Below are 12,943 nucleotides of genomic sequence, written 5' to 3'. Positions count from 1 at the left end.
ATAGGACCCACATGATGGTGTCCAGTTTTGCCATATATTCTTCCACACTCTTTGCTTTACCTTTAGTTGGAGAGGGGGAGGCGTGAGGGGGTCTTGCATCAGTTCTTACCTCTTGGTAGCAAAGGGAGCGGGACCAACTTGGTCCGAGTTCCGTAGCTACCATGTGATTCTTGTCTATAATATGTACACAATTGCTCTTCAACATTTTTATACCGTTTAAAATACTGGTGTCGTCTTATGGGGCAATGGGGCCTTTCAGACCCTTTAACTACTGAGACCTCTACACCCCTGCCCAGCACCCTCCAGACTCCTTGTTTTAGGTGAGCAAAAATTGTAATATTGACCATCAGAAGTGTTAAGCAAACGTATAGTAAATGCAACCTAATCTGAACCCGATTGCTTGGACACCTATTTAATTTGCATGATCTATGCAAATTACATAGTCAAGTGCTCTTATTGGCCTTTAGGCACCATGTGACTGTGTCCACAACTCCATATGGTGCAATCAAGGTATTTTAAAGGGGTACACCGGAGGGGGGAAAAATAAATCAACTGGTGCCAGAAAGTTAAACAGATTTGTAAATTAATGTAAAAATCATAATCTTCCAGTACTTATCAGCTGCTGTATGCTCCAGAGGACGTTGTGTAGTTCTTTTCAGTCTGACCACAGTACTCTCTGCTGACGCCTCTGTCCAGAGCAGGACAGGGTTTGCCATAAGGATTTGCTCCAGCTCTGGACAGTTCCTGACACGGGCAGAGGTGTCAGCAGAGAGCACTATAGTCAGAGAGAAAAGAACTACACAACGTCCTCTGTAGCATACAGCAGCTGATAAGTACTGTACTGATAAGGCTGTCCAGGCATGTTGGGAGTTGTAGTTTTGCAACATCTGGAGGCACCCTGGTTGGGAATCACTGCCATAGACTTACATTGTAAGTTTGTCTCTCTTGCTCTTCTCCCAGCTATTTCTAGCTATCAGTCGTAGTCAAGGGTATTCCAGGAAAAACCTTTTTTTTTTTTTTTCAACTGGCTCCAGAAAGTTAAACAGATTTGTAAATGATTCTATAAAAAAATCTTAATCCTTCCAATAATTATCAGCTGCTGAAGTTGAGTTGTTCTTTTCTGTCTGGCAACAGTACTCTCTGCTGACACCTCTGCTTGTCTCGGGAACTGCACAGAGTAGAAGAGGTTTGCTATGGGGATTTGCTTCTACTCTTGACAGTTCCCGTGACAGGTGTCATCAGAGAGCACTTAGACAGAAAAGAACAACTAAACTTCAGCTGCTCATAAGTACTGGAAGGGTAAAGATTTTTAAATAGAAGTAATTTACAAATCTGTTTAACTTTCTGGAGCCAATTGATATATAAAAATTTTTTTTTCCAGGGTAACCCACTCAGATCTGTCCGATCAAAACTTTTCACATGTCTCTACACCTTGTTAAAAGTTTTTGTTTTTAAAGCGATAGACAAATGTAAAATTTAAGTCTCCAGTTATCCAATTTTATAAAGACATCTATATATTATTTATTTTTTATTTTAGCTACATCTCCAACAGAGATCAGGCCACCACCTTTGCAAGGCAAGTACGCCAGATTCATATTATATATATATTTTTTGTTAACATTGTGTGTTGTAAGATGGCTTCTTTCTTCCGGATACAGCGCCACACCTGTCTGTGGGTTGTACCTGAGCAGTGCTGGTTGGCTCCAATAGAGCTGAGCTGCACTTCTCCAATGAATAGAGGTGAACTGCTGCTGCTGCAAAAAAAAAAAAAGCATGCTTATCTAATCTTGGAGAACCCCTTAGAGGACTACTCTGGTGGAAAACTCCTTTTATTTTTATTTTTTATGAACTGGTGCCAGAAAATTTAAATAGATTTGTAAATTACTTTTATTTAAAAATCTTAATCCTTTCAGTACTTATTAGCAGCTGTATGTTACAGAGGAAATTCTTTTCTTTTTGAATTTCTTTTTTGTCTTGTCCACAGTGCTCTCTGCTGACACCTCTGTCCGTGTTAGAAACTGTCCAGAGCAGCATAGGTTTGCTAGGAGGATTTTCTCCTGCTCCGGACAGTTCCTGATACGGGCATCAGTTGTCAGCAGAGAGCACTGTGGACAAGACAAGAACAGAATTTCCTCTGTAGCATACAACTGCTAATAAGTACTGGAAGGGTAAAGATTTTTTAATAGAAGTAATTTACAAATCTGTTTAATTTTCTGGCACCAGTTGATTTATAAAAAAATGTTTTGCATTGGAGTACACCTTTTAAATTTTCCCTTGTAGTTCCCTTGTGTAAACCATAATGCTGTTGGGAATGTACCCAAAATGGTGTAGGCAGAACTGCAAAGCTGAATTTGTCATTTAACACAAATACTTTGATTTTTCATTGGACTTCAGGTAAAGCTGAGTATGGATGGGTTCACACCTGTCCTGAAAGCTCTGTTGAGCTCCTATGTGTCAGATTTTTTCTGAAACACAAGACAATGGTGTGGCCGAACTGTATGCAGATATCTCGATAGGCCCCCATTAAAGTGCATCTGTCCCTTGATCTAGAGGGGTTAATGCAGTCTAGTACGGATTAACCACCACATGCTAATCATACCGTTTGATTGATGTAGTGGCTTTTTTCCAATAAAAAGTTTTATCCAGTGCCCTACAGTGTCTGAGAGGTGTGGCTTGGGGTCTGGTATGCCCCAGGACCACAAGATCTGTTGTCAGGTCCGCTCCGCTTGTTGAATGACACACAAGCCTTGCCTGCCAGCAGTGGCCCTTTGTGGATTGCCCACACATGCACAGAGAAGGCCAGTCACCAGCGGCAAGGAGCGAGCTCTCTCCATCTTGCTATTGTGAAGCACGCTCGGTAAGACTGACAGATTAAAGGGGTACTCCGCCCCTGTGATCTCCCTGCTGCACCCAGCGTTCATTTAGAGCATCGGGTGCATCGCCGGAGGCTCGTAATGTCACGGTCACGCCCCGCTTATGACATCACGGTCCCTCAATGCAAGTCTATGGGAGGGGGGCGTGACAGATGTCACGCCCCCTCCCATAGACTTGCATTGAACGGGCGTGGGGAATGACTGTGAGGTCACCAGCCTCCGGCGATGCACTCGATGCTCTAAATTAACGCTAAGTGCAGCAGGGAGATTGCGGGGGTTCCCCAGCGGCGGGACCCCCACAATCAGACATCTTATCCCCTATCCTTTGGATAGGGGATAAGATGTCTAGGTGCAGAGTACCCCTTTAATCTGTCGGTCTTACCGATCAGACATCTTATCCCCTATCCTTTGGTCAGTCAACTAGCACAGCGGGCATTACCTCAGAGGAGAGAGGCGTTGCAACTCTGGGGCATAGTGGACCCAAGGAAATGCCTATCTTACACTCAGTGGTGCTGTATAAAACGTGTTGCTTTTTTTTTTTTTTAAACTGGAGTAAAGCCACTAAATCCAGGTAGAAATGTTGTAGATCTACCTGTGCCATTTTTTCCATTGTTCTGCTCCTGTGACTGAGCAGAACAATGCAGGTATGAACCCAGCTTTATTCTCATTTTGCTCTTCACTACATACCTGTTGGGGGACTCCCTGACGTATACCCCCAGTGTATATCTATGACAGATGCCCCAGTACAGATAAGCATAGACTGAAAAAAAAAAACGCTCTTTTAGCATTCATCGGGTGAGGGTTTTCTATGGATACCTTTGCCGGATGCATTAGGACAGTGTTTGCCAACCACGGTGCCTCCAGCTGTGGCAAAACTACATCTTCCAGCATGCCCGGACAGCCGTTGGCTGTCCGGGCATGCTGGAAGATGTAGTTTTGCCACAGCTGGAGGCACCCTGGTTGGGAAACACTGCATTAGGAGATTCCCTGACACATATGACAAATGTAGACCAAAAACATGGTGTGAAAACAGACTTTTTTTTTTTTTTCAAGTACAAAATGGCAAAACAGATTTAGCTGGGCTCCTCTTGCAGCTCTTTGAGTTTCCGTGTAATTGCAGCTCACCAGAGACTAGAGGAGATGACTGTAATTGTGAGAAAATTGCAGGAGCAGAAAACTGGATTTTGTTGGCTCACCTTAATGTGCACGCTGCAAATGATTATTGTGTTCGAAATTCTTAAGGCCTAAATATATTCTTTATTGTCCCTGCGTGTTTTACAGAGTCTTTTCAGAACATAGAAATAAAACAGAATGACGACAAGGGCTTCTTTAACTTTTTCCGCCGAAGTACTAAGAAGAAACGTGATCAGGTAAAGATGAATATATCCTTTTGTGGTATAATCTTATTGGACATTTTCCAATATTACTTAAAGAGTACTTGTCATAGCTGACAAAGAATACAAATTGCATATGCTGCTCAGTCCCTAATCCTGTACATATAATTTTATGTGTCTAGCACTTATGGTTCTCTCACAAATACCTTCTTTCTGCTGCTTACTTGGTTTGTCATTCTGTTCTCTGGAGGGGGCATGTTTTCACTTTGCCTGACTTATCTTGCTCCCTGATTCCGCTGTGCTGGGTCACTTCATCCAATCACTGTAGGCTGCTCTGTAACCCCCTCCCCCTCTCTGTTTTCATGCTGCATTCTGATAGGATAGGAGTGAGCACAGAGGAGTTCTAATCCCGGCTTCACTTCCTGGACTTTGTCCATGCCTGTGCTTCACCTGGGACAAAGATGATGCAGCCGGACAGGATTATGTTCTGGATGTTATGAGGACCATAGTGGTGTTTGTTTTTCTTTTTTTCTTAAGCCATAATTTCTACAAAAAAAAGATATTTTTGTGATGTCCCAGTACGGGATATGCTCCTATAGTCCTGTCTGGTTGAGTCCCTGTACATCCTTAGGGCTCTCCTGCAGTGTTCCCCCATAATGTGTATAAGTTATATATTAAGGTTAAATAACCTTTGATATGGTCACATGATTGTTAGTCACATGATAAGGGTTGTCACATGTTCAAGTCATGTGTTTTGTTACCCAGAGAGCACCAGGTAACCAGGTGACCCGCAGTTGGCCTATGGGCTCCTTGCTTAGCCCCCCTCTATAAGAGGGGGAGGTACTACAATCTCTCTCGTGTTTTTCACTTTATGCTGAGGTAAAGTCCAGTCTAGACGTCTCAGAGCCAGTGTCCAGCACATCTGGAGGCTTCAACCTAAATTGCAGCCACAAGTCAGTAAGTCAAGTCATCTTTGTCTGATGTCCCTATCGTCAGTCAACTCAAGTCCGCTATAGTCAGCGTGGCTGTGCTAGAGTCTGTCAAGTCACTGCAAGTCCCAGTAAGCTGCGAGGTTCCTCGTGTTACTGGTCACCTCTCTAGGAACCTTACTGCCCTGTAAAAACTGTTAGGCCTGTTCAACTTCAGTAAAGCTACGGTTAACCTTAACCTGGCCTTGGACTATTATTTACCCCTGCCAAACCTAGGAGTAACGGGATTACCTTCGGGTGGTTACCTAGGCAAACCATGCCCTGGCATTACAAACACTAAGGGGTTAACATCATCTACCCCTGGGCAACACCATCTGCCTTTACACCTCACATCACACCCCGTGGCTCACCAAATTTTCTGAAGAAATATATTAGAAAGGATAATGTTTTGCCAAGATGTACAACATATAAAAAGTTTTTTAATCGGACAGTGCCCATTTAAAGGTGGCTCCCCTGAGCTGTTTGTTTTTTAGTAAATACATGTATTCCATATAATATTACAATACTGGAGTCTCTTTTTTTTATTTTTTTTACTAGATTGTGCTGATCGGTCATTCCTCCTGAAAATATGGCATTTGGGCATGTTCATACACATGTTAGCAATGATTGGACTATGTTAGAGTGTGCATAGTCCAATCATTGGCACCCTCTTTGGCACAGGGAATGCTAACACCCAGCTGTCATCTACTTCACACATTTCCATAAGGAATGAGAGTACAATACAGATAGATGCTTTACAATTTCTTGAATTTACTAAAACATTCCGGTCCCTGCTTGATTGACAGTCAGCTGAAAGCCAAGCCTTGTTTCCAAATCTCACACATTTTGCATGTACCGCCCGTGAGTGAGATTTGAAAACAGGGTTCGGTTTTCAAGTGACTGCCGGTCAAGCAGAGACAGGCCTGGGAGGGGAGGAGGAGGCGGCATTCCAGCTTTTAGCACTCCAGGGGCTTGGGAACGCCTCTTTGACACTTTGAAGAATAAAGGCATTTTAGGATTCAAGATTTTCCTCATTGGGATTATTACAACCGAGAGCTAATTGTGGTTCATTGTTATAAAAAATACTACAGTTTCTTAAATGTTTCTATGGCATGTACATTATTTATTTTATTTTTTTCAACCCTTTTAATCTAATCCAACTATATTTCTGTGTCGTGCCCAGACATCCAGTGCCCCCGCCACACCATTGCTCAATAAACCCAGACCACAGAATGTGACCAGAGCCAATACAGTGACCAAGTCTTACGATTCCAACACAATGCCTTCCGACGTCCCGAAGAAGCGGAGAGCTCCACTGCCACCCATGTACCCGCCCCAAAACGGCTCCAGTGAAATACACCGGGGGCAAATCCGGACGTCCTCTTGTGTGGTGAAATCGGTCAGCGTCGACGCTGAATCAGAAAAGGCATGTCCTTTTTATTTGCTTAAAGTACTTGTTCGCTGCACTTTATACTTCTGTTTGACTTCTGTCACGCCCCCTCCCATAGACTTGCATTGAGGGGGGTGGGTGTGACGTCATGAGGGGACGGGGCTATGACGTCACTAGCTCCCGACAGTTTGTTCCCAACGCTGAGCAGTGGAGTACCCCTTTAAATAAAAAGGTGCAGCACTTCTTCCTGTGAATTGAATTTACAGCTATTCTTCCAACTTAAGTCCTTTTTGGTTTTACTTCTTTCCAGGCATTCGCTGGAATTGACAGGTCAAGAACCGGCTCCTACCAACACAGCAGGACATCATCCTTTAACTCTTCTCTAAGGAGGACAAAGAGGAAAGCCCCACTCCCACCATCACCACCTCCAAACCCTCCATCAGGGACCACTGAGGACAACAGTAACTCTGCCGGTAAGATTCCGTCTTTGGTACTACTTATAGGGGTAATATCTCACTGTTATTGTCCTTTTGTATATATTTGGAAGCCAACTGATAGCCGCCTTTTTCTCACTGGGGGTTTAGCTGCTTGTAGATATACTGGTGGAACATTTATCAATGTTGGTGTAAAGTAGTAAAGATTTTGCTTGGTGTATTGTTTGCACAGTTTCTCAAAATTAACCAAACAGTTCCACAGGACTTGATAAATTTTGTGCAATTATAGAAACCAGTGAACTGCATAGATTGTTTTAAAGGGGTACTCCTGTGCAAAACTTTTTTTTTTTTTTTTTTTTTTTAAATCAACTGGTGCCAGAAAGTTAAACAGATTTGTAAATCACTTCTATTAAAAAAAATCTTAATCCTTCCAGTACTTTTTAGGGGCTGTATACTAAAGAGAAATCCAAACATAAATGCATTTCCTCTAATTTCCTGACCACAGTGCTCTCTGCTGACTTCTGCTGTCCATTTTAGGAACTGTCCAGAGAAGCATGTGTTTGCTATGGGGAGTTTCTTCTTCTCTGGACAGTTCCTAAAATGGACAGCAGAGGTCAGCAGAGAGCACTGTGGTCAGGACATCACAGGAAATGCATTTCTTTTTTTTATTTCTCTTTAGTATACAGCCCCTAAAAAGTACTGGAAGGATTAAGATGTTTTAATAAAAGTGATTTACAAATCTGTTTAACTTTCTGGCACCAGTTGATTAAAAAAAAAAAAAAAAAAAAAAAAAAAAGTTTTCCACGGGAGTACCCCTTTAAGCTTTGTGCTCTGGCATCTGACACTTTTGTACGTGTCTGATTAGGTGGTGTAGGTTTGCGGAAAAAAACTTCTAAATTTGATTTGCGCAAATATTATATACAGCTCCACTGCAAAAAAATGGTGTACGGTACACCAAACAGTAGACAACTTTGAAAGATGTTCTATCAAAAATTTTTGTGCAAAAGATGGAACTGCGTGAAATTTGCAGGGACATTTAGAATATTAAAGTGGTGTAAAGCTAATGATAAATGTCCCCCGACCGTATTCTGTTCTTCCTGCAGTCTCCCTCCTTGACACTTAAGGGAGCATTCCGGAGTTTTCTTTCTCTATTCATATCATGCACACACATCAATAGCCATACAGCACCACTGCATCTGTGTGTTTCATTACAGTAACTTGATCATGTGATCACCAGTCCGACTCTCCAAACCGTCCAGTGTTGAATGTGTCAGCAGGATGTCAGTCCTGGATCAACTGATTTCCTGTGAACTGATGACATCATTATCTACCAGATCTCCTCCTACTAGCTCTCTCACCCCTTCCCTGATCCCATAAGGCTAAATATATATCCTGATCTCATAGGGCAATGTTTCCCAACCAGAGTGCCACCGGCTTTTGCAAAACTACAACTCTCAGCATGCCCGGACAGCCTTCATCTGTCCGGGCATGCTGGGAGTTGTAGTTTTGCAACAACACAAAGCACACTGAAAGGGAAACATTGCCTTACGGGATTAGGATATATGGTAGATATAAACCTCTCCTGAGGCTGTGCTCATACATTGTGTTTCTTTCTACTGTTTTTTACAAACTAGCGTAAAAAAAATGCTATTTTAACACAGTTGTGAATAAGAATATGCATCAAAACTGCATGTAGTTTGAACTGACACCAACCCACATAGGAGTTTGAGTTCACTTGGGTGACCTCCAGCACCAGCAGTCTGATTAGATGAACAGGTGCAGTGATCAAACACCACAGATTTTTCTCTCTGCACAGCCAGAGTATTTAGGCTGTGTTATTACCGTATATACTCGAGTATAAGCCCCTAATTTCACCCCAAAAACCCAGGAAAAGTTATTGACTCGACTATAAGCATAGGGTGGGAAATACATCATCCCCCCTGTCATCATCCAGATCCCCGTCATTAACGCCCTCTCATCATCACCCTGTAATTTTCACCCTGTCATTTTCACTCCTGTCATCATTTCCCCCCCCCCCCCCTTCATCATCACCGCCTGTCCATTCCTTCATCAGTTGTCTTCAACCTGCGGACCTCCAGATGTTGCAAAACTACAACTCCCAGCATGCCCAGACAGCCATCGGCTGTCCGGGCATGCTGGGAGTTGTAGTTTTGAAACATCTGGAGGTCTGCAGGTTGAAGACCACTGCGGCCTTTGTCATCATCCAGACCCCCCCTTTAGTTTTCTACTCACCTCCCCTCGGTGGGAAGGAAGGGTGAGCTGGTCCGGGCCATCTATACTGCAGGGACCGTTTGGTGGGGAGGGTTATTCGTTCTGGGCTGTCCATTTTCACCGGGAGCCCCTCTTCTCCACTCCGGGCCAGCCCCGGACTAGTGCCGTTGCCTTGACGACGACGCACAGGGACGTTCATGCGCAGGTACATCTGCTGTGCACGGACATCCCTGTGCGTCGTCGTCAAGGCAACGTCACTAGTCCGAGGCCGGCCCGGAGCGGAGAAGAGGGGCTCCCGGTGAAAACGGACAGCCCAGAACGACTAACCCTCCCCACCGGACGGTCTCTGCAGCATAGATGGTCCGGACCAGCTCACCCTTCCTTCCCACCGAGGGGAGGTGAGTAGAAAACTAAAGGGGGGTCTGGATGATGATGAAGGTCACAGTGGTCTTCAACCTGCGGACCTCCAGATGTTTAAAAACTACAACTCCAAGCATGCCTGGACAGCCGATGGCGGAGAGTTCACTCGAGTATAAGCCGAGAGGGGCGTTTTCAGCACGAAAAACGTGCTGAAAAACTCTGCTTATACTCGAGTATATGCGGTAAATCATTTCAGTGGTGGGTTTGCCCTCAGGAGTGACTGAAAACCCATGCCTGCCACAACAGCTAAAAGAGTTAAGCACAAGGCATACTTAAGAACCTCTGCATTATTGTCTAATTGTAGTCTATTCTGCACTGTATAAGCACACAAAAAAAAAAAAAAATCCCGGAGTGCTTCTTTAAACGAAAACAGTCATCCCGTTCAACCACACTATACCCAATACACCAGTGAACAGGAAACCGATGTGGTTATACATACCTGCGGTCTGTTGCCCGTCCCTCTGAAGAGCGGCTTCTAGCTGCGCTGAATTGGGCGCTGGAGGTGGGCCCGCCAGCTGGATTTGAATATTCATGGTTGCTGGTTATGTGAGTACTCAGTAGGCACAAGCGCGCGAGTCAGCGCAGATAGAAGGTGATCTTCAGAGGGACCGGGCGCCGGACCGCAGGTAAGTGTATGTCAGAGACCCCGCATCGGTCTCCTGTTCACCCGCACTATAACCTGGTGTATTGGGTTTAGTGTGGGTGAATGGGATGACCGTTTTCCTTTTAAACACTTATCTAGTTTACATTGGATAGGGAGTGCATGACTGTGAGGTCCGAATACGATCTTGAGATCTGGACTCCTGAAGCTTTTGTCTGAATGGTGCAGCAACCAAGTTTGCACAGTGCCACTCCATTAGAGAAATAAAAATTCCGGAGTCATCCCGTTCACCCACACTATACCCAATACACCGGGTTATAGTGCGGGCGAACAGGAAACCGATGCAGTGCAGTTGAAAAATATATCCCCTATCCTAAGAATAGGGGTTAAATTTCAGATCGCGGGTATTGAGGGGATGTGTCGGACCCCTCACGATCTCCCGTACGGGGCCCTGGCTCTCGGCCAGATAGCGCTTGTTGGCCACCGCAGGAAGCGACAGCTGACACATCCCCTCAATACAGCTCTATGGTAGAGCCGGAGTTTGCGTGTCAGCCGCCGCTTCTGTCGCGGTGGCCAACACGCCCCCCCCCACCTGCGGACTGTGGGGGGGGCCCTTTAAGGGAGATCGCAGGGGTCCCAGCAGTCAGACCCTCCCTGCAATCTGAAACTTGGGATAGGGGATACGTTTTTCAACTCTGGAGACCTCCTTTAAGTGCAGCACTACAGAATATGTTGGTGCTACCTCAGCTTCCTTTGTTGCTTTATACAAACAGATGGGATATGCAGTAATACTGACTTTTCTTTTCTTATGCTAGTGGTTGTAGAAGAAATAAACTATGTGAAGACTATTGATGAAGATCATAATGTTCACGATACATCAACAACAGGTATTAAGGTGTTCGTGTTTACTTGCAGGTCTTCTAATTTTAGACAATACTTCACTTTACTTCTGTCTTAAAGGGGTACTCCACCCCTAGACATCTTATCCCCTATCTAAAGGATAGGGGATGAGATTTCTGATCGCGGGGATCCTGCCGCTGGGGACCCCCGCAATATAGCCTGCAGCACCCACCTTTTTCTTGTCCGGAAGCGCTGGAGGGTCTGGGTCCCATCCACGGGAAAGGAAGTTTGTGACGTCACTACTCCACCCCCGTGTGACGTCTCGTCCCCGTCCCCTCAATGCAAGTCTATGGGTGGGGGCGTGACAGCTAAAGATATTAACATGAAACTTGGCACACATGTTACTTATATGTCAACAACAAACATAGGATAGGTGATTTAACCCTTACCCACCCCCATTTACGAGATTCTGGGTTTTGACTTAAAGTCCCATACAAGTCTATGGGAAATATGTTACCGCATAACTGCCAAACAGCTGGAGATATTTCGATAATACTTGGTCACATGTTACTTATATGTCAAATAGTTAAATTAACCCCTAACCTACCCCCATATGTGAAGCATGGGGTTTTTGTTTCAAGTCCCATGTAAGTATATAGGACTTCTGGTACCTTACTCCACAAGCTCCGCTCTGCATCTCCTGGTGAATGAATCAGACCGGCTGGCAAGCCACCCCCCCCCCCCCCCCCCCACATGCCATGCCCCATCTCAAAAAGACACAGCAACTTTCAAGCCACACCCCTTTTATTTCCAGCTTACAATATCTTTACAACAATGCAGCCCCACCTGAGGACGGGATATGAGGATTAGATATGGGGATATATGGGGACTGGATATATGGGGACTGGATATATGGGGACGGAAATATGAAAACTGGATATGAAGACTGGATGTGAGGCTGAGATATGAGAACAAAATATGAGGACAGGATATGAGGAGGGGATATGGGGTCTGGATTTAGGGATGGGATATGAGGACAAAAGCTTCCTACTTTGTTGCTTTTCCTCCCCCACAAGGATAAGGTAGGAAAAACAGGGCAGCGCCTGGTACTCAGCTAGTTGAGGAATAAAAACAAAAAAGTTATGGCTCCTGGAATGAACCAAAATAAATTAAAGAAGTCTAGTTGCTAAGCGGTTAAATGACTACTATAGCAGAAATATATGTGGTGCTATGTGATATACTGACCACAAGAGGGAGCATTACTCAGGCTATATCAGTTCCGCAGCACAAGTGCATTAGTTTTATGCAGATGTTTAGATCTAATTTATTTATATATAGTTGTAATCTAGTTGCACTATATTTCCAGACTTTTTCATAGCTTGAAAATGTATAAAATATGCACTGATAACTTATACTATATAATATTCTGCATCAGAAATATTGCAAATACTGGTTAGCAAGACTTTGATTTATACAGTCCTCTAGCGACATCTACTGGAACTTCTGGGAAATGCAGTTCAATTGTATTTTTAATAGAGAGATGAACACTATGTCATAGTATGGTTTTAGGATTAAACCAGGCTCATTTAGAGAAGTTTAATTCAGTGGTGAATCTGAGGAATAGGAGAGGAATCCTTGCATTTTTTTTTTTTTTTGTGAAAATCATGCAGAATTAACACGGAATTCCGCGTGGAATAAAGGAGGAAACTGTTTCTTTATTTTTTTTTTGCTGGACTACAACCACCAATTGGAATTTCCCTTTCGTGCAAATTCCGTGCGGAAACAATTTCAAGTGGAATTTTTTTTACCATTGACTTCAATGGAGTAAAATACATTGAAGTCAATGGCAAA

General features: G+C 44.0%; 1 protein-coding gene across 7 annotated transcripts in view; it reads left to right on the top strand.

Moving 5' to 3' along the window:
* COBLL1 (cordon-bleu WH2 repeat protein like 1) overlaps positions 1–12,943 on the top strand; it is a 188,541-nt gene that overhangs the window by 114,836 nt on the left and 60,762 nt on the right. For all 7 annotated transcript variants that reach the window (XM_056533255.1, XM_056533254.1, XM_056533253.1 and 4 more), the window contains 5 exons: positions 1,538–1,576; positions 4,155–4,243; positions 6,359–6,601; positions 6,876–7,038; positions 11,068–11,139. In XM_056533255.1, coding sequence (XP_056389230.1) covers positions 1,538–1,576; positions 4,155–4,243; positions 6,359–6,601; positions 6,876–7,038; positions 11,068–11,139 — 606 coding nt within the window. The remainder of the gene's footprint in view (positions 1–1,537; positions 1,577–4,154; positions 4,244–6,358; positions 6,602–6,875; positions 7,039–11,067; positions 11,140–12,943) is intronic.

The sequence above is a fragment of the Hyla sarda genome, chromosome 8 (assembly GCF_029499605.1).
Source record: "Hyla sarda isolate aHylSar1 chromosome 8, aHylSar1.hap1, whole genome shotgun sequence".
In the NCBI taxonomy this organism is placed as follows: domain Eukaryota; kingdom Metazoa; phylum Chordata; class Amphibia; order Anura; family Hylidae; genus Hyla; species Hyla sarda.
The sequence above is the reverse complement of the archived record's forward strand: the minus strand, read 5'-3'. Positions and strand labels throughout refer to the sequence as shown.